Source organism: Aplosporella prunicola (genome assembly GCF_010093885.1).
Source record: "Aplosporella prunicola CBS 121167 unplaced genomic scaffold K452scaffold_24, whole genome shotgun sequence".
NCBI classification, from domain to species: Eukaryota; Fungi; Ascomycota; class Dothideomycetes; order Botryosphaeriales; family Aplosporellaceae; genus Aplosporella; species Aplosporella prunicola.
The window spans coordinates 482,793-507,238 of NW_022983552.1; the positions used below are offsets into that span (position 1 = coordinate 482,793).

General features: G+C 57.4%; 11 protein-coding genes across 11 annotated transcripts; 5 read left to right on the top strand and 6 right to left on the bottom strand.

Annotated features, from left to right (window-relative positions):
- Positions 1 to 515: 515 nt before the first annotated feature.
- Positions 516 to 2,777, top strand: K452DRAFT_290948 (glycoside hydrolase family 16 protein). The gene is made up of 3 exons (XM_033541082.1): positions 516 to 1,032; positions 1,155 to 1,592; positions 1,698 to 2,777. The coding sequence occupies exons 1-3, from the start codon at positions 894 to 896 to the stop codon at positions 2,579 to 2,581; spliced, it is 1,461 nt and encodes a 486-aa protein (XP_033394074.1). The 5' UTR covers positions 516 to 893; the 3' UTR covers positions 2,582 to 2,777.
- A 1,125-nt stretch (positions 2,778 to 3,902) lies between these two features.
- Positions 3,903 to 5,307, bottom strand: K452DRAFT_277478 (uncharacterized protein). The gene is made up of 5 exons (XM_033539326.1): positions 5,206 to 5,307; positions 5,044 to 5,068; positions 4,936 to 4,974; positions 4,761 to 4,821; positions 3,903 to 4,683 (listed from the first exon to the last, which is right to left on the bottom strand). The coding sequence occupies exons 1-5, from the start codon at positions 5,227 to 5,229 to the stop codon at positions 4,395 to 4,397; spliced, it is 438 nt and encodes a 145-aa protein (XP_033394075.1). The 5' UTR covers positions 5,230 to 5,307; the 3' UTR covers positions 3,903 to 4,394.
- A 265-nt stretch (positions 5,308 to 5,572) lies between these two features.
- Positions 5,573 to 7,682, bottom strand: K452DRAFT_328891 (uncharacterized protein; the record flags this gene model as incomplete). The annotated part of the gene is made up of 2 exons (XM_033545017.1): positions 5,573 to 7,347; positions 7,403 to 7,682. The coding sequence occupies 2 exons, from the start codon at positions 7,680 to 7,682 to the stop codon at positions 5,573 to 5,575; spliced, it is 2,055 nt and encodes a 684-aa protein (XP_033394076.1).
- Positions 7,683 to 8,579: 897 nt separating this feature from the next.
- On the top strand, positions 8,580 to 10,579 carry K452DRAFT_311714 (uncharacterized protein; the record flags this gene model as incomplete). Its single annotated transcript, XM_033543454.1, has 3 exons — positions 8,580 to 8,833; positions 8,884 to 9,086; positions 9,135 to 10,579. The coding sequence occupies 3 exons, from the start codon at positions 8,580 to 8,582 to the stop codon at positions 10,577 to 10,579; spliced, it is 1,902 nt and encodes a 633-aa protein (XP_033394077.1).
- Positions 10,580 to 10,681: 102 nt separating this feature from the next.
- On the bottom strand, positions 10,682 to 11,264 carry K452DRAFT_92640 (uncharacterized protein). Its single transcript, XM_033547324.1, has one exon. The coding sequence runs from the start codon at positions 11,081 to 11,083 to the stop codon at positions 10,784 to 10,786; it is 300 nt and encodes a 99-aa protein (XP_033394078.1). The 5' UTR covers positions 11,084 to 11,264; the 3' UTR covers positions 10,682 to 10,783.
- Positions 11,235 to 13,348, top strand: K452DRAFT_92629 (uncharacterized protein). Its single transcript, XM_033547323.1, has 3 exons — positions 11,235 to 11,264; positions 11,325 to 11,436; positions 11,675 to 13,348. Exon 3 carries the CDS (start codon positions 11,684 to 11,686, stop codon positions 13,286 to 13,288), a length of 1,605 nt encoding a protein of 534 aa, XP_033394079.1. The 5' UTR covers positions 11,235 to 11,264; positions 11,325 to 11,436; positions 11,675 to 11,683; the 3' UTR covers positions 13,289 to 13,348.
- Positions 13,349 to 14,425: 1,077 nt separating this feature from the next.
- On the bottom strand, positions 14,426 to 14,829 carry K452DRAFT_290954 (uncharacterized protein; the record flags this gene model as incomplete). The annotated part of the gene is made up of 1 exon (XM_033541083.1): positions 14,426 to 14,829. A coding segment is annotated over exon 1 (268 nt), but the record flags the coding sequence as incomplete, so codon positions are not given.
- A 132-nt stretch (positions 14,830 to 14,961) lies between these two features.
- Positions 14,962 to 17,208, top strand: K452DRAFT_256590 (uncharacterized protein). Its single transcript, XM_033538406.1, has 2 exons — positions 14,962 to 16,060; positions 16,131 to 17,208. Exons 1-2 carry the CDS (start codon positions 15,084 to 15,086, stop codon positions 17,155 to 17,157), a joined length of 2,004 nt encoding a protein of 667 aa, XP_033394081.1. The 5' UTR covers positions 14,962 to 15,083; the 3' UTR covers positions 17,158 to 17,208.
- Positions 17,209 to 19,233: 2,025 nt separating this feature from the next.
- K452DRAFT_353205 (uncharacterized protein) lies at positions 19,234 to 21,240 on the bottom strand (the record flags this gene model as incomplete). Its single annotated transcript, XM_033545813.1, has 3 exons — positions 19,234 to 19,459; positions 19,625 to 21,111; positions 21,223 to 21,240. The coding sequence occupies 3 exons, from the start codon at positions 21,238 to 21,240 to the stop codon at positions 19,426 to 19,428; spliced, it is 1,539 nt and encodes a 512-aa protein (XP_033394082.1). The 3' UTR covers positions 19,234 to 19,425.
- A 1,128-nt stretch (positions 21,241 to 22,368) lies between these two features.
- On the bottom strand, positions 22,369 to 23,321 carry K452DRAFT_301312 (uncharacterized protein; the record flags this gene model as incomplete). Its single annotated transcript, XM_033542428.1, has 2 exons — positions 22,369 to 22,847; positions 22,937 to 23,321. The coding sequence occupies 2 exons, from the start codon at positions 23,319 to 23,321 to the stop codon at positions 22,369 to 22,371; spliced, it is 864 nt and encodes a 287-aa protein (XP_033394083.1).
- A 447-nt stretch (positions 23,322 to 23,768) lies between these two features.
- On the top strand, positions 23,769 to 24,368 carry K452DRAFT_301313 (uncharacterized protein; the record flags this gene model as incomplete). The annotated part of the gene is made up of 2 exons (XM_033542429.1): positions 23,769 to 24,003; positions 24,076 to 24,368. The coding sequence occupies 2 exons, from the start codon at positions 23,769 to 23,771 to the stop codon at positions 24,366 to 24,368; spliced, it is 528 nt and encodes a 175-aa protein (XP_033394084.1).
- Positions 24,369 to 24,446: the final 78 nt, after the last annotated feature.

The following is a 24,446-nucleotide window of genomic DNA, read 5'->3' on the forward strand; positions in this document are numbered from 1 at the left end:
GGAAAAAAGGCGTTGTACGGATAGACATGGAGTGGGTTGGGGCAAGGGGCAGGAGGTGGTCCGGCTAGGGCGATCCGAGCGGATCGGCGACCTGCCCGATTAGGAGCACAGGTGGAGGCGACCGTGGCGACCAAGGTAGCGGACGTCTCTGTACGTGTAGAAACAAGGCTTTTGGGTGCGGCGTGGCTTGTATCGTATTGGCGCACGTGGATGTGCCAAAGGTCGGTGTGGGTAGGTGCCGAGGAACAAAGTCACGCGCGCGTCGAGCGTCCGTCTGCTGTGCGGCTTTGAAAGGGTCCAGCGTGCATCTCGACAACAGAGTGGGATGGCCGACACTGCGGAGAGGCACACGACACCTCTCTGCTCCATGATAAGGCCATCACACCCAAACATTCGGCCGCCATGCATCTGGCATCAACTTCGTCGCCACAACAAGCCAGACAGCCGCCGGCTAGTGGTCAAAGCGGATAAGCGTCAGATCCTCCACATTCCTCCCCAGATGCCATTGGTGGGGTTGTTGTCCGCCCAGGTTGTCCCCTGCATCGGCTCACGACACCTGCGACAGGCCCTTTCTTCTGTCGTTTCTTTCATTAATTCTTCATTCTCCCCTGTTTGCCGCTACCTTCGTTCTCGAGCTCCCTCCATCAATCGTTTTAGATCTGTTTGCACGCTCGCTCACATTTCTTTCTCATTGACATTGTTCGTCGGTCGCACAGCAAGAACCCTTGCCACCCGGGCTTTTTTCTTTCCATCCCAGTCTGCTGGCTTGTCCCTGCGTCACGACGCATTATTCGCCCGTGCTACGGCCGCCGCCAGCGGTCTGCTGTTGAGCCGTCATCGTCAATCGTAGCACACGTCTCGATTCGTACCTCCACCGGCAGTCTCTCGCAGCAATGGTCCGCACCGCTACTGCTGCTGCATCTGCTGCGCTGGCAGCGGCGCTGCTGTTCTCGGCCGGCGTCGCCGCCGACAGCAGCATCCCGAGCTGCGGCCCCGACAGCCCATGTCCCGCAGACGCGCCGTGCTGCTCCCGTGCGTAGAAATCCGTACACCCCGGTCGCACGACATGAGCGGTGCCATGTTCGCGAAGGCCAGATGGAAGAAAACAATCAGGACAGCAAATGACGGCTAACGACGAGTTTTGAATCAAACAGAGTACGGCCAGTGCGGAGTCGGGGCTTACTGTCTCGGCGGCTGCGATCCGCTCTTCAGTCACACGCTTGATTCGTGCGTGCCCGTGCCCGTCTGCAACAGCAAGAACTACGATATCAATGGCCTGGACGGCGTCGTGAGCATTGACAAGTACCTTGGCGATGCGAGCAAGGCCAACTGGGTCGCGACGGGCAATCCGCTGCGCTATAATGATGGCTTGCTGCTTACGATGGCCGAGGGCACGGTGGGCACGTTGCTGGCTTCGACGCATTATGTCTGGTATGGCAAGATCAGCGCGAAGCTGCGGACCAGCCAGGGCAAGGGCGTCGTCACGGCGTTTATCATGATGAGCGATGTGCGCGACGAGATTGACTTTGAGTGGATTGGCACAGACATTGCGCACGCGCAGAGCAACTACTACTCGCAGGGAGTGACAGTGTGTAAGTACAGCTTGACCTCAGCAGCAGCAAAAATGCGGGTATAGGGGAGAGAGAGAGAGAGAGAGAGAGAGAGAGAGAAACAGCAGTTCCTGACCACAACAACAGACACAAACGGCAAAGCGCTCGGCGTCCCCGACGACAACACCGTCTCGACCGAGCACGAATACACGATCGACTGGCAACCAGACACGCTAACCTGGTCAGTGGACGGAACAGTGCTGCGCACACTCAACCGCAAAGACACCTGGAACAGCACCGTCAACCGCTTCGACTACCCGCAAACGCCCGCCCGCGTCATGCTCTCGCTCTGGCCCGCCGGTCTCCCCTCCAACGGCGAAGGCACCATCGAGTGGGCTGGCGGCCTCGTCGACTGGAACTCGCAGTACATGCAAAACGGCTACTACTACGCGGAGATCAGCTCCGTCAGCGTCGAATGCTACGACGCGCCGCCGGACGCGCAGAAGAAAGGCTCGAAAAGCTACGTCTATACCGATCCCGCGGGCACCAACGACACCGTCGCCATCGTCAACGACCAGGTCATCCTAGGCAACTTTTACGCTACGGGCACTAAGCCCGAAAACGACGACGATGATGATGATGACAGCGCGTCGAAGACGAAGTCGGCCGGCGCGTCAAAGTCCTCGTCCACGGCTAAGGCGTCAAAGCGCCCCGAGACGGTGCCGGGCATGTCGGGCGCGGGAAACCGCGGCGAGGACGGCACTGTCCAGAGCGTGGGGTCTGGCGCTGCGGCGAGCGCGAGCGCGGCTGCGGGCTCGGGCTCGGGCTCGGGCTCGGGCGCGACGTCCTTGGATGGTAATGATAACAGCTTTGACCAGGGCTTGGGCGGAAATAAGGGCGGGAATGGTGGCGGTGCGGGGCAGACGGGTGGTGCGGCGGGGTTGGCTGCTGCTGCTGGGTTTGGTGGGGTGGGTGCGTGGGGGGTCTTGCTGCTGGGAGCGCTTGTGGGGGGAGTGTTTGTTTGGGCTTGATAAGTGACTGGTTGGGTTGGACTGGGGGTGGGAGTGAGGTTTGGCTTGATGTGGTTTTATTTGCTTTGATTGGTTTGATTTGGTTAGGTGAAAGCTACCGCACCAGCTGGGCTGTAGGAGCATGCACGTATGGATGCATGGATGGGTAACCACTGCCACGGATGACTCGAACGAACGGACGGACGGACGCATGGATGAATGGACGGAGTACCTAATGAGCAGAGGGGCTTTATCTTCATAGTACATACACCTAACTTAATACCATCTTTAAGCACTTACGCCTACTATTACACATACTCTTCTGCAATGTATGCATGCATTGCTTAGATATATGCGTACGTGCGTGTCTGATACTTACTTTTTGATATTTGTACGTTTATTCGTTTATTTATCTATCTCTCTATTTAGTTAGTTTGCGTTCCCTGCTCGCTTATATTTGTTTATATATTCGTCTGTGTTTATGTTATTTAAGCTAAGAATCCTCGGCACCCACCCTCTCTACACGATATAAGAAAGGGGGTTAGAGAATCGCGCGTAGGTGTGTGGTGTAAAAGTGGTAGAAGATGAAATAACAACAACACCAAAAATAAAACAGACCTGCGCGCTGAGTGTGTATCTAGTACTAAGCAAGTAGTAAAGCATTATATATGTGGAGACCTAGACACGCACGGCTGGTCACGCATTTTTCCTGAGCCGTGAGAAGTATCTTGTCGTTTATGTATAAGGGCGTGTGCCTACTCTAGGTACGTATACCGTGCGCTGAGCTGCGTGACGTGCTGCCTGCATAGATAGATGGATGGATGAATGGATGGATGGATGAATGGATGGATGGATGGATGGATGGATGGATGGATGGATGGATGGATGGATGGATGGATGGATGGATGGATGAATGGATGGATGAATGGATGGATGAATGGATGGATGAATGGATGGATGGATGAATGAATGGGTAAGTTTAGTATATTAACGTATTTGCGAACGTCCGTTACCGTGAAACGAGATTCACCGTGAAGCGAGATGGTGATAATTGTATGGAGTAGAAGATACCTAGTTAAGATATGTTAAGTCTATGTGTGCTCCAAGACCTTTTTATCTATACCCGGGGCTCGGGCTAGGAGCTAGACAAGGAGTACTCTGTAGGGACTGCTTGTATCGTCTCCTGTCTTGCTAATCTGTGGATCTCGGTTCCCGGTGAAAGACGTTATATAACCAGGAAAGGCGACATGCGAAGGGATAATCAGCGCAGATAGGTGGACAGGATGCGGGATGGAATGCTGGGTAGGGTTGAGTTGAGTTGTTTGCTTAAATCAGGTGGTTTGGGGGGTTTGGGGAACGGGTGTAGTTAAGGTAGGAATAAGGTTGCGGGGTCAAATGTAAGATACCTGGGAGGATCAATCCGACAGGCACATAAGGCTGGCCTGCTGGCTCGAGTCCACGATTAAGCTTATAAAAAACGACGAAAACCTTGGCACGCTTTCTCACGGCGATCAAACCCAAACGACTGACACGGCGCTTTGGCAACCTGAAGCTAGCATTCAGGCTCTGGCTGACTGGCATGGCTCCCGTCAACAAGAACGATAGGTTACGGCAAGAACAACAAAAAGAAGACAAACAACGGTCTCTCTCGCGCGTGCTTGCTTGCAAAGGTATTCCCTTATTTTTCATTTCCTCAAACACAACCTATCCCAGCCGACCCAGAACCCGAGAGAAATGCCAATGCATGCAGGTGGTGATGTAACGAGCAAAAGACGCCGACGATCCGAATTTTGTCACGGAATTGGTAGAAGAAAGATGGAGGTAGCGCACGCGCTTACTCCTCCTCCTCCTCGGCCTCGAGCGCCGTCATGGCAATACGGTCCAAGTCACGCTGGCCGCTCTGGGTGATGCGGCGGCCGCCCTTCTCCTCGTCGTGCTCAACGACACCGATCTTCTCGAGCGACTGCAGCACCTTGCGGTCGACGGAGCCGGACGCGTCGACGTGGTGGCTGGGGCGCGAGCCGCGGTTCTTGGTGCCACCGTGGACCTTGCGCAGGCGGCCGACACCGACCGTCTTGCGGACGTAGATGTGGCGGGCGACGGCGGCGGCGCGCACGTAGTACCTGATGATCGTCTTGTCAGCATTTTTCTTCTTGTTCTTTCGTCGTTTGCGCTCTGCTGAACAGTGGAAAATATTTACCAGTCGATGTTCTGGGGCGGCAGCTCCTTCGCGTGCGAAGTCTTGACCGTGTCGACCCAACCTGTAGATAGAGAAAACGCCATGGTCAACAAATGTTTCTCATCATTTTCCTAGGCGTCCCTTGTATCCCCCGTTATGCACGGGATTCAGGTTTGCCGCGGGTGGTACGACGAACCTGGGATGGGCAGCTTGCCCTGACGCTTCAGGAAAGCGGCTGCGGGAAAAAGTCAGCGATAATGTCCTCAAATGCATCCTTGATGTCTTCCAGCGGTCCAAGACTCACCATAAGCCTCAATGAACTTGTTGGCCTGCACAATTCCTCCGTCAGCACAAGTCCTCTCTCCTGGCGCACTGCTGAGGGGGGTTGCGCTTGGCGACGAGCGCCCGTCGTCCTGCGTCGCTCGCTCGTCGCCGCCCGCAATCCCCCTCCGCGGTCCTAACGCACCTCAACGTCGCGAACACCGGGCATTTTGGCGGTATTGTGTGGGTTCCGGAAAACGAAAAAAGGGTCGGTCGGCGGTTGTCGTGAGGCTGTCGGTCGTCGCTGGCGAGGTCAAAGGCCGATGTAGCGCGTGGTGAGTTTTCTCGCTTGTGCGCCGACGGGCCACCAAATAATCCGGCGCCGTGCACGTGCCACCCGCCCTGCCGAATCTGGTCTGAAAGTGAGGCATCCCTTCATGCATTCATTAAACTACTCGTAAAGAATTAGGGACTACTACGATGCATCTATCTAGCCACTCCTGTTAAATCTTCCCCAAATGGTATCTACCTAAATATCCAACCACAACACCATACCGAGTCAAAGAAATCCTTCACAGCGTAGGCGCCCTCTGCAAGCCTACATGGTACCTGACGAACAGCGTGTCTATGAAATGCTCATGCCGTATCCCTGGCGGCCGCTTTTGTGCAAACTCATTGATTGCAGCCTGCAATCCCCAGCCTAGTCTTTCTACCAGGTAGCTGACAATGAAGAAACCCGTCCGGTTAAAGCCGTAGTGGCAGTGAACGCCAATCAGTGGTCTTTTGCCTCCGTACTCTTCAGACTCATCTGGCTCTTCGCGCAGTCGGTCGATCATTGTTATAAACTGCTTCACCTCGTCTACCGTCGGCGGTAATTTGGATACCGTCGGAAACTTGTGATACTGGATGCCTCCTCTTTCCAATCCATTGGGGTCATAGACCGGGCTTTCGTGGCTGATGTCAACGACCGCCCTGATCTTGCCTGACCAGTCCTGAACGAAGACGGCGGGGCGATGCTTGTCGTCTACTTCTCTTAGGGTCTTCATCGCGCGGAAAGTGCCGGCGATGGGCTCAGAAACGGGCTGAACTGCTTGCCATTTCACAAGGTTCTTGACGTCCCATTTTCCTTCCGTGGTCAGGTACTGGAGCTGCCACCCAAGCGACAATCTTTTGTCTATGCGCTCGGCCAGGAAGCTTTGGATCAAACCTGATAATGTTCGAGCGGTCGAGGGTGCATAGAGCAGAGCGTGCGATGCGGGAGAAGGCAGAATGACAGTCTTGAGACACCTCCGCTTAGGTAGGACATCGACGGGTGACTCTTCTTCAGATGAGCTCGATCCGTCAAGCATTGAAAGCGAAGCAGTGTCCACGTTATCCAGGAGCGTCACCGACCCGGTGCGATACGTCTGCGGAGAGCCTGCCGCACCCCCCAAGTTCACAGGAGCAGCTGAATCCGGGATAGGCTCCGGGTTTTCGGAGCCGTTCAGACGGATCTCTTTTCCTAGGAATGTTGTAATCTTGCGAACCTCATCGGCCGGAGTTACGGGATCCGCCTCTCCAGCGACCAGAAATACAGGCAAGTCCAGTCCGGCCCAAACGTTCCTCCCAGGTAAGCCATTGCCGCCCAGCATCCCTTTGGCCATTCTTCTCCAAGTTGGTGTCCTACTCTGCTGGTTGAAGCGCACTTGAAGCCTTTTTGTTTCTTCCTCTGCCTCGGGGCCGACGAAGCGCTGTACGCTGGCGCTCTTGGTACCACCACGCCGATCCCAGGTTCGCCAAAGGTCAAATATGGGCCCAGGGATGGTCAAGAGTTTGCGGAATTTGGCCGCCTGTTCCTTGCTTGCGGGCTCTGCCTTTGGACAGACGGCTATTAATCCAAGGACATGCTCGGAAAGCAGGTACGAATAGGGTGATGTTTTGGAAGCCAGAAGTGCAGACAAGGAACACCCCATGCTGTGGCCGATAAAAATAACACCCTGTCCGACATCTTTGTCTCTGTGTTCCTCAATAACGGTGGCTAGCAGGTGAACAAGCGCGCTAGTCTCGTACGCCTCCCAAGCCTTCGGAGCAAACTTGGACAATCCGCAGCCAGGAAGGTCAATGGCAAGGCATGGCGCAAGGTTGACGAAGCTGGTCAGCAGCGACTGGAATTGAGCGGCAGAGCCTCCAAGGCCATGGACGAAGACCAATAGAGGGAGTGGCGTAGGCTTTGAAGGCAACTTCTCCCCCTGCGGGTGCGGGCGATGAAACGTACGAATCGATGGATAAGTAAAGCCGGTCTGGGGGACAGCATACGAGCGGTAAACAGAATGCTTTTTGAGGAGCCCCGGATCGGTGGCGACGGCGTCTATTGGCAATTAGCCTACCAGGTTGGTTTTGTTGGGCTGCGCTGCCTCACTCACCTTCCCCAATCGTATCAGAAACATCGGCAGTGGAGTCATTCCCGGGCTTCTCCGCCTCTGGAGACTGCATCCGCTGCCTGTGGAGCCACAGGCCGGGTACGAGACCACATACAAGGGCCAGTTTGACCATGTCGGCTGTAGTTAACGGCCCCGCGATATCGACGCCAATCAAACTCAGGGCCTTTGCGACGAAGCTGCGAAGACGGCTTTCAGCTCCCAGAGACTGTATTAGAGTGGCATTGAAGGGAGCAGAAGAGAAGATAAGCTGAGGTTCGATCATCGAGCAGGAGGCCGCAGGAACGGCGAAGAGTAATAAAGGAAGTAGGGCTCCAAGATAGGAGTTGCCATGGCTCCGTTGGATGCGCTTCATGGACGGAAGAGGCCCAGCTGCTTTGGTGAGGGTGCAGGTCGCGCGATTGGAGGCCGACCAATGAACGTGGGCGCTGGTCTAGCGTGGCTGCGCGTATGGCAGAGAGGAGTCGCCACGTAGATTGCAGCGAGGCGGCCAGCTACACAGGAGTCGGGTTCTGGCGTTCAGACTGAGGACACGGCCAGCATGCCGTCTGCGAACTGCGAACCAGCTGCACGTGGACCAGTCGCGTTGGCTGACGGGCTGCGGATGTAGCCGGGGCGAGCGGGAATCGATGAGCTAGGCTTTGACGTGCAGCAGAGGCATCCAGATCGACGGCTTGGGCTGACGGGTGGTGTTGCAGCTCCGCTTCCGTCAGCTCGATGTGTGCGGCGGGGAGCCCGAACAAAGCGTGATGTCATTGGGCTCAGATCTTGCCGGCCAATCACAGCTCTCGCGATCCGCTGACGCGCAACGCTCCTCTTTGTCCTTGTCTCTCCATCTCGAATCCCGCTCTCCCAGATGGCCGTGGAGCGTGCCAGATGGACAGTCTAGCTCTCGCGATGGATCGATCCTGTGCGCCCGCTCCTAGGTCCGCCGTCGGAGCTTTCTTCCGCCGAATCTCCTCTCATCGCACCACGCGGTGGAGCTGCGGTAATCAGCTGCCCCGCGGGGACGATGCGGGACTAGGTTCCCAGCTATGTACATCTCGTGTCTCGTGCCTTTTTCCCGTCTTCTGTCTTCTCCGCTTTTCACCAATTGCTCTCCATCTCGGCGCGAGCCTTGTTCCACCATTGTAGCTACAATTGACGTATCTGACGTGGTGCAATGGCTTCATCTCATTTTGGACAGCGGCAGGAGCCGGAGGAGCCCCGCTACGTCGTGTTTCCTCAGCAGCCAGACGATGCCACTAGGGATGGAAAGCCGGTTCTGAACAAGTACTCTACCACCATAACCGCAGGACATGACTTCCCTGGAGCTCAGGCGATGCTCTACGCCGCCGGCATTCCGGACAAGGAGACCATGAAGAATGCGCCACAGGTCGGCATTGCTTCTGTTTGGTGGGAAGGCAACCCATGCAAGTAAGTCTAGACCGTAGATGATTGGGAGTGCTGGTACTGATGACAAGTAGTATGCACCGTAAGACCTCTAACCGCCTTGCTTTTATAAATCCTGCTGCACGCATGCTAGACGAACGCGAGAAACTGCTGACAATAAGACGTATAGTCCTTGACCTGGCCAAAGCCACGAAAGATGCCGCTCAAAAGCAAGGAATGGTGGCATGGCAATACAACACTGTCGGCGTTTCAGACGGCATCACCAATGGTGGAGAAGGTAGGTAATTTCCATCCAGTGGCTGAGGCATGGCGCTGACAACCATAGGTATGCGCTTCTCACTGCAAACGCGCGAGATCATCGCAGACAGCATAGAGACCGTAACGTGTGCCCAATTCCATGATGCCAATATCTGCATCCCCGGCTGTGACAAGAATATGCCCGGGTGTGTCATGGGCATGGCGCGCCACAATCGGCCAGCGCTCATGATCTACGGCGGTACCATCATGCCTGGTTACTCGAAGCTGCTCAGGAAGCCCATTAACATCATCTCCACGTTCGAAGCGCAGGGTGCGTACATTTACGGCAACCTCCGCGCCGAGCACGATCCCAGCATCACACCGGATGAAATCATGGACGACTTGGAGCGCAACGCGTGTCCCGGACCCGGCGCGTGTGGCGGCATGTACACGGCCAACACGCTGGCGATGGCAATCGAGACGATGGGTTTGACGGTACCTGGCTCGTCGTCGGCGCCAGCAACCAGCCCGACGAAGATGCGCGAGTGCGCCAAAGCTGCCGAGTGTATCAAGATCTGCATGGAGAAGAACATCCGGCCGCGCGACCTCTTGACGAAAAAGTCGTTTGAAAACGCAATGGTCATGATGATGGCGTTGGGTGGTAGCACCAATGGCGTGTTGCATTTGCTTGCCATGGCCGGCACGGCGGGCGTCGACCTGAAACTCGATGACTTCCAGCGCGTCAGTGACAAGATCCCGTTCATCGCGAATCTCGCTCCCAGCGGCAAGTACGTGATGGCCGATCTGTTCGACATTGGTGGCGTGCCATCCGTGCAAAAGTTGCTCGTAGCCGCTGGACTGCTCGACGGCTCGGCGCCGACAGTGACGGGCAAGACGCTTGCCGAGAACATTGAGTCGTGGCCGAGCCTGCCGCAGGGCAACGAGATCATCCGCTCGCTGTCAAATCCCGTTAAGCCGACGGGCCATATTGAGATCTTGCGCGGCAATCTGGCGCCTGGCTGTGCTGTTGCCAAAGTGACCGGGAAAGAAGGCTTGCGCTTCTCAGGCAAGGCGATGGTTTTTGAGAAGGAGCACGAGCTTGACACGGCGTTAAACGAAGGCAGGGTTCCTCACGGTGAGAATCTCGTCCTGGTGGTGCGGTATGAAGGTCCCAAGGGCGGACCTGGCATGCCAGAGCAGCTGAAGGCATCGGCAGCGCTCATGGGTGCCAAGCTCACCAATGTTGCGCTCATCACTGATGGTCGTTATTCCGGTGCGTCGCACGGTTTTATCGTGGGACATATTGTGCCAGAGGCGGCAGTAGGTGGGCCCATTGCTGTGGTGCGCGACGGCGATGTCATTACGATCGATGCGGAAAAGCACAGTATCGATATTGATTTAAGTGACGAGGAGATTCAGGAGCGCTTGCGGCAGTGGAAGCCCCCGAAGAAGACGGTTACGAGAGGTACTTTGGCGAAGTATGCGCATTTGGTTGGTGATGCTAGCCACGGCGCGCTGACGGATTTGTTTTGAATGTGGTTAAATAGGCATTGTACCACCAGTACTGATAGGGAGAAGGCGCCGGACATGGGCGACCCTGGACAGCCCCTGCGATTGACCTCAGTCGTTACGTTTAAAACTACTTCACATCTTCCAAACTTCCACTTCTCCCCATGCTCATCAACTGTACATACCAACTTACTCCAAATCTCTCATGCTCACCAGCGTGAGACGAATTCACTTGTCTGTACTTACATCCGGTTCTGCCATCACCACATCTGCCCGCCGCAATCTGGTGTGATGTGCCAAACACCGACCTGCCTGCCCGGCCAACCGGTGGTTCTCCATGAAAGATAGCCTAGATACCAGCGGGAACCTCGAGCTCATGCAACTATATGTCACCCGATCTAAGTTTTCGATACCCAGCGGAGCCGCATTCCTCCACCCGGCCATAAAGGCAGCGAACAGCACTGCGGCGCTCAAAGAACCATATCGTCCAGAGTTTTTCTCAAATTGAATGACAGCCTTCGCAAGCATGGCGTCTTCGAGGCTTACCCGTAGACTAAGTCAAAGCATCATCTGTGGCTTGCCGAGGTGGCGCGATATCGGCCAACATTTTTCTGGGGGCAAATCGACTCATTCAGCTCCAACAACCACCACCACCACTGGCAATTGGAGAAGCGCAACTTGTCAGCGCACCGGTTGAAATATCTCGTCGGTACCACTGCCCAGCGCATTTGCCTACTTGTTCCTGGATTTTTCTGACGAGTCATTGCAGACCCTCTCTACCCCCGCGTTACTGTTGTCGCAACAGACGACAGCCGCCGAAAGTACGAGCTTATACGGTAGCACTATGCAGACCGATCGCACGAAGAAGACTCGGGATCAAGGTATCTAAGGTAGCATCAGCATGACACCGGTGTTCGGCTGCGTTCGCTGCGCACCGTGCTGCCTGCCTTTCGTCCCTTCTCGGTTTGAGAGCGGGATGCAGCAGCGCGGCGCACGCGCGCGACGCGTCGTTCTGAGATGATACGGTTGAACTTGATCCAGATAATTCTGGCGAAAGGAGCATGCGAATTGCTTACTCCCCTTCCCTCCACCAGCCGCAGCAATCTGACTGCGACGCAGGTTTCAATCATGGTTGACGATCGCCAGAGCGTCGTGTCCGATATTGAGAAGGGCATCCCGCCGACTGGTGGCCCGCCGCTGGTCAAGGATGATGCTCTGCGCAGGCCTTCCACTGCCGCGGAGGCGACAAAGGGCTGGCTAAAGTCTTTCGAGCAGACGCTCATCGCATACAACCTCGAGGCGCGCGGCATAGAGCGCGTGGAGCCGCATGAGCGCCACGATCTCCGGGCCTTGGGATACTCTCAGATTGGTATACTCTGGTTCTCGATCAACCTGGCGGCCAACAATGTCACACTGGGAATGCTGGGCCCCGCCGTGTATTACCTGGGGTTCCTGGACAGCTGCTTATGCGCCGTTCTGGGCATGTTGGTCGGCTGCTTGGCTGTAGCCTATACGGCGACCTTTGGCCCGCGGTCCGGTAACAGGACCATGATCTTCGCGCGCTACACGATGGGGTGGTACCCGTCGAAGCTGGTTGTGCTGCTCAATATCATCGTGCTGCTGGGATATTCCCTTATCGACTGCGTTGTGGCCGGGCAGATCCTGTCCGCCGTCTCCACGGACAACATGTCCATCGTGGTGGGTATCGTCATCGTTGCCATCATCACCTGGGGCATCACGACGTTCGGCTACTCGGTCTTCCACTACTACGAGCGCTACGCCTGGCTCCCGCAGCTCATCGTGCTGTGCATTCTAGTTGGCGTAGCCGGTCCAAAATTCGACACAAGCCTCGCCACCACTGCCGGAGATAGCCGCACAGTGATCGGCAACAGGCTCTCCTTCTTCTCCATCTGCCTCGCAGCTGCAATCACCTACGCCGGCGGCGCAGCCGACTACTTTGTGTACTACCCAGAGACGACCCCTTCTTGGAAAGTCTTCACGGTGACCATGGCGGGCCTCAGCACGAGCTTCACCTTTGCCTTCGTGGTTGGCATCGGCCTCGCCTCCGGCATGGCCAGCACCGCAGCATGGAACTCGGCGTACGAAGTCAGCCAAGGCGCGCTGATCGTCGAGGGCTTCGCGCCACTCGGCAAGTTCGGCAAGTTCTGCGGCGTGCTGGTGGCACTAGGCCTAGTCGCGAACCTCATCCCACCCACGTACAGCTCGGGCGTAGACTTCCAGATCCTAGGCCGGTGGTGGGCGCGCATCCCCCGCGTCGTGTGGAACACGGCCGGCGTGGTCATCTACACCGTCTGCGCGGCCGTGGGGCGCGAGCACCTTGCCGAGATCTTCACAAACTTCCTCGCCCTCATGGGCTACTGGGTGTGCATCTGGATCGCCATCACGTTGGAGGAGCACTTTCTGTTCCGCTCGCGCGGGCGCGCCCACGCCAAGAAGAAGGGAGAGGAAGGAGCCTCGACCTCTCCCCGCGGCTATGACTGGGCTGCTTGGCAGGATCGCGCTGCCCTGCCCCTGGGCATCGCCGCGCTGGTGGCGTTTCTGGTCGGCTGGGCTGGCGCAATCCTCTCCATGGCTCAGGTGTGGTATGTGGGTCCGATTGCGGCGACCGTGGGCGAGTATGGTGCCGATATGGGCAATTATGTGGGGTTTGCTTGGGCGGCACTGGTGTTTCCTCCGCTCAGGTGGTGGGAGCTGAAGCGTTTTGGGCGGTGAGTGGATGTGTGAAAGAGTGTGGTTTGGGTGGATAGATGGGTGCGGGGTACGCTGGGTTTAGCAAGAATGAAAGAGAAAGAACAAGAAGGGAAAAGGCGGCATGTGGTTGTACAAACAGTGCTAAAGAGTGAGCAGTACAAACGCAAGAGCCAGCCGTGGGCATGTGGCTGGAAGTATAGGGACAAGTGCAAACACTGTAGGTATGTGTGTATATAGGGTAGCAGAAATTATTCGGAGAGCTGCATTTCGTCGGCATTGAACGCATGCACACTCATCTTACGATTTGCTTTCACTGCCACAACGACCGAATCACAGCATCATCGTCCTTCCCTTCGTACATAGCTCTGGGAGTGACTTCCGGGAATATTTATCTGCGAAGGAGAAGCAGGAAGCAGGTTCGGCGCCCTAGGCATCACTCTCCAACCAGTAGGGCCGCAAGGCGCGCCCCACTCCCGCCATCTGATCTTTGCGGACTCCTACCCCCGCTGCTGCTGCTACGACGAGCCACGACGCAAGGCAGCTGTGCACACCGTAGCCTGCTTTGAGTGTCCTTCTATCTTTATATATATATATATACATACAAAGAGCACAGCCCAGCAGCCATTTTCCTGTGCAAGATGATTACACACCTACCTACGCAGCCGGCGCTGGTGGCGCTGCTGCAGGATGTGTTCGTTCTGTTTATTTCTGTGCTGTGCCTACGCTGCAGCGGACGGCCACCTAGGAGTAAGATATAAAGATATTGATACTGAAACCTATTTGATACTCCTACCTATGTCTCTGCGTATCACTGCATGCTTCGCAGACGTACATCACGTGCGGCGTCCTGCATGCTCACTCCGGGTAGGCGAACAGCGCCCCTCTTCGCCTATTTACAACTACACCACCGCAATCACCACATCCCAAGCCAAGGACCAAAGCCGCTGTCAGTGGAACCGTACTGGATTTTACGTCCCTAGGTAGCTGCATAACTAACTATCAGATACCAGAATATGCAGATGCGCTCGCTGGCTTCGAGATAGTTGGGGAGCCAGCAGTTTTTAAACAGCACCGCAAGACGCCCGCCCAACACCACCTAGGCCACGAGCGCGCATACGCGGCAGCCCGTTCGCGACACACTCACCCACTCACCCACCTGCCCGCCTAACTATAGCCCGCAAGTTGCAACACGCCGCACCGAAGCAGCAGTAGCGACGGCGACGATCGCTTCCCTGTTCGCCAGCAGCGGTGGCCAGGATGGCACGTCTAATGCAGCGCTCTCATTTCATTTCATTCCGATCCATTCCATTCCGTTCCAGTTCAGAGACGAGCACGAGCAACAACTGCCAGAAGATGACGGCTAGAAGCGCCGGGAGTGGGACGAAGAACTTCTGCTCGGCCGTGCCCTCATTGCTACGGCTTCGACGACCAAGCCACGCGGTCTTCAAAGCGAGGTGTGCGCGTCGTGACGCGGCGAGTGTCGAGCAATACATGTATGTAGAGTCGTAGGAGCCAGAAGCCTGTCGATAGCAGACGACGGTAAGCGCAGCCATTCGTTGGGAGGAGGTGCGAGCACTGAGCACAGGATGATTAGTGGGGCCGACGACGCAGCGTTATGTGGAGACGGGCACTTAAAAGAGCTGCGAGGACCCGTCTCCGCGCTGCAGTGGAAGATCCGCCCTTTCGTGCACTCGGCCATCGCAAACGCACCGTTTCCGCCATTGAAATGCGCCCGGAGACACGGCCGCTCACTTCCCGCCGACAGTAGCGAACGAGAGTCTCCCCGTTACGGCCGTGGCTTTCTGGCCGACCCATCATGCAAGCCTTCGAAGACGGCGTCTACACCGGCTCATGGACCAACTGGGATAGAGGCCGCGTGCGCGGCGCGACCATAACGCTGGGCAAGAAGAACGGCCAGGTGCTCACTGCCGTGCTGGCGCTGTTCGTCACGGCGGCGGGGACGAGCTTCTTCAGGCTCGCATGCTTCGCCATGCACCGGGCGTTGTCGTCGCGCGAGCCGCAGGATGCCGTGTACCACCAGCGGCAGGCAGTGCTGCGGAACTCGGCGACGGGCGCCAGTGGCGTGTGGAAGCTCGTGCAGGTGGTCTGGTCGTGGCGCTTTCGGGGGCAGAATGCGCTCGCGCGTTTGTTTCCCTCGATACTGTGCGCCGCTCTGATTACCTCTGCTTTTGTCGTCGCTGGTATCTTCACTTCGCGCATCTCTGTTGCCCCTGGTGACAAGGTTTTGCTCGCCGGTGTTAACTGCGGTATCTACTACCGCCCGGCGGATGATGCCGTTTTCCTGACCCTAGGATTGCCGTACTGGAGCAGTGTCATCACGGCTTCTGCTGGGCATGCGCAGCAGTGCTTCGACGTCAACAGCTCCAGCCTGTCCCAGAACTGCGCCACCTATTACGTCAAGGACGCATTGCCCTACTCCAAAGAGCTGGACGTCGAGTGTCCTTTTGCCGAAGAGTTGTGTTTGAACAACGGCAGTGCCATCCGCTTCGATACCGGCCATTTGAACAGCCATTCTGACTTTGGTGTCAATGCGCCGCCTGAAGACCGTGTGTCGTATCGGCAGGTCTTGACTTGTGCGCCGCTCACGAGAGAGGGCTTCACGAATGATAGAGTGATCCCGGAAGATGCGGGAAAGAACAACGAAACGCAGTACTTCTACGGCTCACTGACAGGACAAGAGAAATTGAACACCACGAACCTCACCTGGTGGAGTCCGAGAGAGCCGATCCAAGAGGAGGGACTTAGTATTCTCCGCACCGAATACGGGTTGAGGTAGGTAGACATTCCCAGTTCCTGGAATGATATCTGCCGCCATTCTCAGCATCAGAGCTGACTCTGAAAGCGTCGTGCGACATTATGGAGGTTACCCCGACTCTGAGCAACCAGGCAACTGGCTGCCTCTGCCCGAGCTCCGCCACTCAGATGCCAACACGTTCCTCGTCGCCATCGAACCGCACACGGTGCAATTCGTGCAACCGGTCGACGATCCCGTCTTCAGCGCGCACCGGCGCAGTACCTTCAGCACCGGCACCTACTTGGCCGATTACACAGAAGGCGTCGTGGCGTGCAGGACTCAACATCAAATGTGCGCGGGCGATGCTGCCGATGGCAATTGCACGCCACTAACGACACAGGCCCGGATCCTCTCCGCTCTCAACACGACCTTTCCGCGAGCGGCGCAGTACGGCAGCGCGTCGTCCATCTTCTCGCTCTTCACTCACGTGAACCTCGAGGTCGGCGACACCATCGCAGGACTCAAGGCTGCAGCGCTGCACGCTAGGCGTTACTTGGACTCCGGCGTTCAGGGCCCGCTCCCGCCCGATCAGTGGCAGCGCGAGGTTGAGCTCTGGTGGCGCACGGCGCTCACGGTGCTGCAGATGAGCTTCACCGAGCAGGCGACGGGGCCGGGCAGCGAGGAGTATGCGCGGAGCCTGTTCCGCCGGCCCGAGACGGCGGGTGGCGCGAAAAGGTGCGTTAGCCAGATGGTCCGGAGCGCCGAATACACGTCGTTTAGCACGCTTGGACTTGGCCTCGTCTTCGGGTTAGGCGGGCTCCTGGTCCTGCTCTCCTGGTCCGTCGAACCGCTCGTGAACCGCTTCCAGAAAAACCGCCGCAAGAACGTCTATCGTCGCCTCGAGTGGGCCGCCAATGGGACGTTGCAGCTGCAGCGACTCGCGCATGAGGAGCTGGGCTTGGGGTCCTGGGGCGGCGGTGCTGAGCTCGTGCCCACGACACAGCCGGGGCAGAAGCTCGCGCTCGTAAGGGTCGCGGATGCGAAACATCCGACGTTGGTGTCGCCGGACCAGGCATCGTGGGAGGAGGATGACGATGATGGGGATAAGGAGAGCCAGAGGAGCGTTATTAGATAGGGCTGTTTTGTTGTTGTTTCCGAAGAGTGTCATTTTATAATACGTTAAGACATCCACTACGTAGAGTATTTGATTAATTTGGTGAGATGAGTGCTTTGAAGACTGTTCGCTGTAGTACCTAGGTGAGCCGTTACTGGCTGGTAGGAACGAGCTGCTGGGCGAACTACTAGCAGGTGGGTGTGAGCAAAGACGGCGGATCAGGCTGCTCGCAGCTGAGCGAGCTGCGGAGTAATCGCGGACGGGGCGGTGGTGGCATGGTGGTGATGGTTAAAGAGCAATGATGAGGTGTTGTCGACACGAAAGAGCCGCAAGGAATTACATGTACCCGCCAAGAAGCTGCCACACAGTATCATTTACTCACCCTTCAACTACATATGAGGCAGATACGAATATGAACAACCTTGAAAATTTCTATCATGGCTATACACGCTCAGAGACCACACCGTCACTAGGTATCGCCATCATCATTGCCATTATCCCCCAAAGATGGATCCTAAAATGGAGTTTGTTAACCACGCCATCACCTTTCTCAGCTTCGCGGCGACGTGGGTGGGTTTATGGCCCCATCCCCATGGCACTCATCTGTGTATAGCAAGCCAACCGTAGGTATCTAGGAAGCGAAGTTTGATGAGGTTGGCGTCGAAAGGGCCCCCTTCGTTATATGCCGTTGGCTCCAGGACGAAAATGGCGTCGTATGTAACATATTGTACTGTCTGTACGGGCTAACAATCTATCTACAGACCTGGGTAATCCATGAGGCCATCCCCCCGGCTCCCTCCGGTCCCTCTGGGGAGCCTTCCCGCCGCGGCTGCCGTGATGATGACGAGGACGACGATGGAGTGGTGGTGCGGCCCAGCCACCCAAGAAGTAAGAGCCATGTACTCACATATTTACTAGGCGCAAAACGGAGGGTGCCTGATGGCGAGTTACGAGCTCCACGAAGAGTATGGGATGGGGATGCACACCCAGAGGGGCTGGCAGAGATCCGTAGGGCTGATAGATGGAGAGGAGAGAGGAAATTGAAGCAGTAAGTACCGTGTGAAAGTTGCCTTTCACATCGAGTCTGTCTTGGCGCTCCCAATATCCGTCTATAAAAGCGCCCTCACCCTCCCTCCCTTCTACCACCACCTCCGAACCCACAACCACCAACCAACCCTCCCCCAAGACAAGACAAGACACCATGAGCGCGCGCTTCAAGACCTCGTCTTACCCGCCCACGGCGCCGGGCATGCGCGCCTTCACGCTAGACACGATCAAGCTGTACGACACTCTTGAGTCTACGACCACTGACATCACGTCCAGCAACCCTGACGTCAAAGCCTTCGTCGCTCTGATCAAGGCCAACGACAGCCTGTACAACATCGCCGGTACGCTGTGCGAAGCGCTTCGTCGCCCGCAGGATGCCCCAGTCGACTCTAACCCCAACCTTGCGTTCTTGATGGAGGAGCTCAAGAGCAAGCGCCCCAAGGCTGGCCCGCATCCGCATCGCCTGAGCGCTATGACGTCGCTGAGCGAGACCAAGGAGTACAAGCCTAGTGGCATGATGGACGGCGATGGTGAGGGTGGTGAGAGCGGCGCTTGGGAGTGTCAGTGAGCTCTCACTCAGCCGTCACTGATGCCTACGCCCGACTTGCTGCGGCGCTGCTCATCTGCTCGACTTTCTACCAGCTCACGAGTCTGACACAATCCCACACCTAGCAAACTCAACCAGACAGCGATCTCACCTGCACACCAATGTCCAGACACCCCAGCACACCCCATCAGCATTGCGCGACACAAGCACTACATATGGCTTGGATCAGATCAGTCAGCTCACCAACTTCTTCCCTTTGTCTATCAGCGGACAAAACAAAACAACAATTTGGTTTCCCTTTCACCCACGACACAGCACTGGATACACACACACACATGCACACTTTCTTTGTCATTTTTTCTTTGCGGGCTGCTTGCTTGCTTGCTTGCTTCATTAAGGGTCCTCACTGTCGGCTCTAGCTGCTGGCATCGGCGTCTGCGAGAAGATTTCAGGTCCGGGGGCAGAGCAGAGACGGATGACGGATGACGGATGACGGTTGACATTGAGGCTGGGGCTATGAGTCCTGCATGATGGATACATGCATGGAGGCCACGGCACCAGGCAGACGGACGGACAGGCTGACAGAAAGCTCACGGACATATACAGGCAGGCAGATGAATGACAGGTGTGCTGACATCCAACCCAACCCAATCCAATCCATGCATTCAAACCCAAACGAAACCAAACCAAATCATTCAAGAAAACAAACGTGATTTCGTGCCTTCGTATCTACATCACACGTGCAATCAAGCATACACAAACAAACAAACAAACAAACAAACACAAAAACACCCCACCCCACCCCACCTACAAACCTACCTACTGACCTACACCTTATCCCCCTCCCCCTCCCCCTCCCCCGCACCCGTCACCACGTCCGCCCCGCCCCACCACCCATTCCCAACAACAAGATCATCGCGCCCCGCCCCCTCCCGCAAAACCTCATACCTAACCATATCGGCTTCCTTCTTCCCACCCACCTCCTCCTCCGCAGCCAACAACCTCACAATCCTCTCCCCCGCTTCCCTTCCCTCAAACCACGCCCCCTGCAAAAAGCCAAACCACTGCGCCGACCCGGCCTCCCCCGCCCAGCCCAACCTTCCCACATTCGCGCGGAGGTTCTCGTGCTCCCTTAACGTCGTCCCGACCGGCCAGTTCGAGTAGCTGCCGCGCGCCCACTCGTACGCGTTCCAGCGGGGAAACATGAACGCGGTGGGCTGCGGGACGTGTTTGGTCGGGAACATGGTGCGTAGGGCCTCGAGCGCGTCGGCCATCGCTTCGGCGTCCGTCTGCGCCTCTGCGCGCAGCGCCTGCGCGCCCGTGAGCGTGGCGACGAGGACGTGCGACGCGGCGCCCAGCATCGAGGGCAGGGCGAGGGATTGCCAGACGGCGTAGTCCCCGCGGGAGTGGGGGGACGCGTAGATGTGGAACTGGGTCTCGTCGTCCCAGAAAGAGGTGTTGAATTGAAGGAAGAGTTTGGTGTACGTGCCCATGTCGAAGGCGTGGATGGCCTGCCGTTTCCAGGCCGGCAGCGGCGGCGAGAACCTCAGCGCGCCGCTCGCGGTCTGCTGCTGCAGCACGCCGAGCGCGAAGGTGCAGAGCGCGTGCTCGGCGCGCACGCAAGAGCCGTCGGCGGCCGTGACCGTGACGTCCGCGTCGGTGTACGCGATCTCAGTGACGGTCGTGTTGAGCAGGAGGCGCGAGTCGTTCGCGGCGAGAAACGTGCTTGCTTCGCCCTCCACGAACGAGCGGAATCCCCGCTGGTCCACTACGAAATGGCTGTCTGCGCCGAGGAGGTTGAAGGTTGCGTTTCCCCCCGCCACCCCGAACGCCGCGCTCGATGCCCCCGGCGTCGCCGCCGCTTCCCAGTCCCACTTCCAGTACTCGACGGCTTGGCGGCGCTGGTCGTGGGGCGCCGGCGCCCAGCCCGCCATCGCCAGCGCGGTGCGCATGCTGCTGTCGTGCAGGCCTTCGAGCAACACTTCTCCAGCGTCCCGCGCAGCCGCGTCATACGCGTCCTCATACTCCGCCATCAGGTCCGTGAAGTCCGCCGCCCCGCCCCCGTCGTACGTCCGCACAGAGCTGTAGTCCGTGTACGCGGTACTCACGTTCCATTTCCGCGCGAGCTGCCAGATGGGGTTCGCGGGCCCGGCGCCCTCGACCCAGTTCGCGCCCAGCTCGACCACGTACGGCGTCCCGTTGGCGGCGGGGTTGCGCCCGAAGGGGGCGTGCGTGACGCGGCCGCCGATGGTGGGGCGGTGCTCGAGCAGCAGGAAGTCGGTGATTGAGGCGTTGGAGAGGGCTTGCGCGGCTGTAATGCCTGCGACGCCGGCGCCGAGGATGGCTACGCGCGTGCGGCGGCATTGCTGTTGCTGCTGCTGCTGCGAGGGGGTGGTGGTGTTGGTGTCCCGGGGGAGAGGCGGTAGTGGGAGGGGCGACGCATGGATGAGTTGAAGGGGGAGGATGGTCGCGAAGACGGCGAGCCCGCCTACGAGAGACAGACAATGCATAGTAGCGAGCTAGAACGAACGAGCAAGGCTGAGCCAGAACGAGCCAAAACGACAGACTGATACAGAAAGCAACAGAAGCATACCTACCTACTTCGCATCCACCTTTTATACGCTCCCCCTCTCCCATCACATCGTATCGTATCCTCCCTTGCATACCATCTCTCCCCCATGACCGCAACCATAAGCATCAGCAGCAGAAGCAGCAGCGGTAGCTCCATGTCGTACCACTCCATCGCCACCACCTACACGCCACCGTCCAACGCCAGCGCAGCAGTAGCAGCTGCGGGGTAAGCCGCGCGCACACCAGCGAAGCAGAGTGCAGTAGTCTCTCCAGATCATTCCGGCCCCCGCAAACCCCAAACCACGCCACGCCGCTTCACGAGAGAAAGACCATAGTGGAGAGAGAGAGAGATCAATCGGGCGGCGGAGTTCGCCTCCAGACCGAGACGGCGAGTACGGCGCTCACTAGACGGGAATTAGGTGCAGCGAGCAGGGGCGTCCGGCCGGGCGGTGGGGAGAGAACGAGGTGAGATTCGGAGGCGAGAGCGACGGGGTGAGGAGAGAAAGACGGACGGACGGTCGTAGGGTCGTGGAGGGGATAGATTACCTGGAGGTGCGGGAGCGGCCCGGACGGCAAACGGGGCGCGGGGCCGACGGGAACCTACCCCGCCGAACAGTCTACACGGTCTCGTTGTCCAGATCCAACCGCTTTGTCAATGCCCGCCGCCAATGCACAGCGGGGTGAAGACGAAGGCGGCGAGACCGATAAGCTGATTGCTCAGTGCTGCTGAGAAAAGGTGCCAGCGCAGAAGGAGGAGGGTAGTTAGCACGCCACTCCCCGCTGTTCCAGCCGTGGAGCCGCTCCGTGTGGAACAGACGAAGATAGATGAGTGCAAAGTCAACTGTTTGCCGCTACGACGTCCTCCAGAACAGCCGCGTGGTGCGCCTCCACAATCTTCACGTCTAACAATGGTTTCAGCTACCTCGACGGTCGGAGATCGAACTTCCTTCGTTGCACATCCGCAAGGCGACGGCATACCAGCAATGCAAAGATGAAGGCAAACTATTCTTTCTTACCCAACGAATCCACTACTGGCCAAACAGCACATGCAGCCCAAACCTAGCTAGCTAGCATTCCTGCTCCAGTGTTTTCATCTCGGCAACCGCAGCCCCCGCCACTCGCACCAGCCCAGCATCCTCTTCCACACCCGCAAACGCCGTCTTCCACCTGGCCCACCCATCCAACGAAAACCCCTCTCTGCGCCCCGTGTCCGTGAACCGCTCTCGGCACGCCATGTACAGGCTCCGCCCGGCCACCAGCATCCACGTCGCAGCTGCCGGCACCAGCACGCGCGCTTCCTGCACGTCTGCCTCGATGCCTTGGCCCGGCCCAAACGCTGCCTGTAGTGCTTCTCGTGCTAGCTCGCGCATGCCGTCGCGCACTCTGCGGCTGCGTGCCTCTCCCTCATCCTCATATTCTTCTCGGTCCAGCGCCGCCAGGTACCGCGCCGCGAACGTGGTGCCGTGCGCGTAGTTCATGGCGAGACGGTGCTCGCGCGCGGTGTCCCGTTTGGCCGGAGGTATGTTTCTGGGCATGAAGGGCGGGCCTTAAAAGAACCACTGTCAGCGCTACACGGACCCTGCGGCGCAGCACAGGTGGATGGAAGAAATGAAGGAAGGAAAGTGGGAGACTTACTAGCGATGCTCTCGCTCATCCAAAACGTAAAGTCCGGCACATCGCGCCAGAAGACACTGCCATTCCACACGACGGGGTTGCCAGCGCCATCGCGCACGTCAGGCAGCTTGCCGAGACACAGGAGCGTGTCGACGAGGCGGGCGAGGCAGGCCTCGTCGTGTCCGAACGTAGCGATCGCGTCGCAGTAGATGGACCACAGCGTGCAGGTGTCGGTCTGGCCGCTTTGGAGGCGCGGCTCGTACGCCGTGGCTAGCGAGGTGGCTGCTTCATGGGGGGTGAGGGCCTGCGAGAGCAGTGCTTCCAGCGTCGTGACCACTTTGCGGTCTTCGGGCTCGATGGCCAGGTTTGGCGTGGCGAGTTTGGTTGTTGCCCAAGCGGCGGCCATGGTGATGTTGTTGTCTTTGTTTTGTTGGAGGGGAGGACGGGTTTGTGCGTGGGTGGGTGGGTGAGAGGAAAGGATGGGTTGCCGGTCGATGTGCTGCTTGGCTAAGGGATGGAGAGCCGCATACGCTGTCATAAGGTATGTTGAGTTCCGTTTCAGCTCGCGCCCCTGTCGTAGGACCTGGCATACTCTCGGGACTTGGCTGCCAGTGCACGAGGCAAGGTTCAGCGACTGCGTAACGTCGATCCAGTTGCCTGCCTCAGGCAACAGACCACCACCATAACAATTGGACAAAAAGGGAAAACGGATCGAAAGAGGGCGAGGGTCAGCAGGATGGAATGCTGCTGCTGGCGTTGTCTATAAGTAAGGTCAGTGATCTCTTAGATTAACAGCAAGCAAGCCAGTGCCTTCAACTTTCCGATCAGAGTACCAGACTTCGCAACTTTCGAAATGTATTTCGTCAAGATCCTTGCCCTATCCTTTCTAGCTGCTGCTCAGGCGAGCTGTGTGGTTATCCCGGCTGCTCCGGGTGGCATTACCTCCAACGCGGCCCTGGTCCGCAGGGATGATGCTATTGAGCTCGTACCAAGGCTGCCTGTCGAATGCGGAAACGGTGTTTCCTATGACAAAAAAGAAATTGACCGTGCCTTCACCAAAGGCAAAAAGATGTCCAAAAATGGAGAACGTAAGAGACCTCTAAGCCCGCAACTATTATTGCTCTTCAAATTGGTATATACTTACTAGCGACGAACGATAGAATGGTCCTTCGGAAATAACAAATTTCCCAAGAATTACGGCTCCCACGACACCGACGTTTTCAAAAACCTTCCAAAAGAATGCAAGGATGCTGTCAACGCTGGATCCAAATTGATTGAGTTTCCGATTAAGAAACCTGGTCCTTGGACGGATGGTACTCAGCCTGGCTACGACCGCGTTCTCATGCTCAGGACAGAAGGAAATGGGCAAACACGGATTGATTACTGCGGCGTCATAACCCACCGCGGTGCTGATGGAAACTTCTTCAAATGGTGTCCCCATACCAAGCCGTAGCTCACATGTTACTGTCTGAAAGCATGCGTTTTTCTTTTTCTTTCTCTCCATGTATCAGTAGTTATGTTTTTCGGCTAG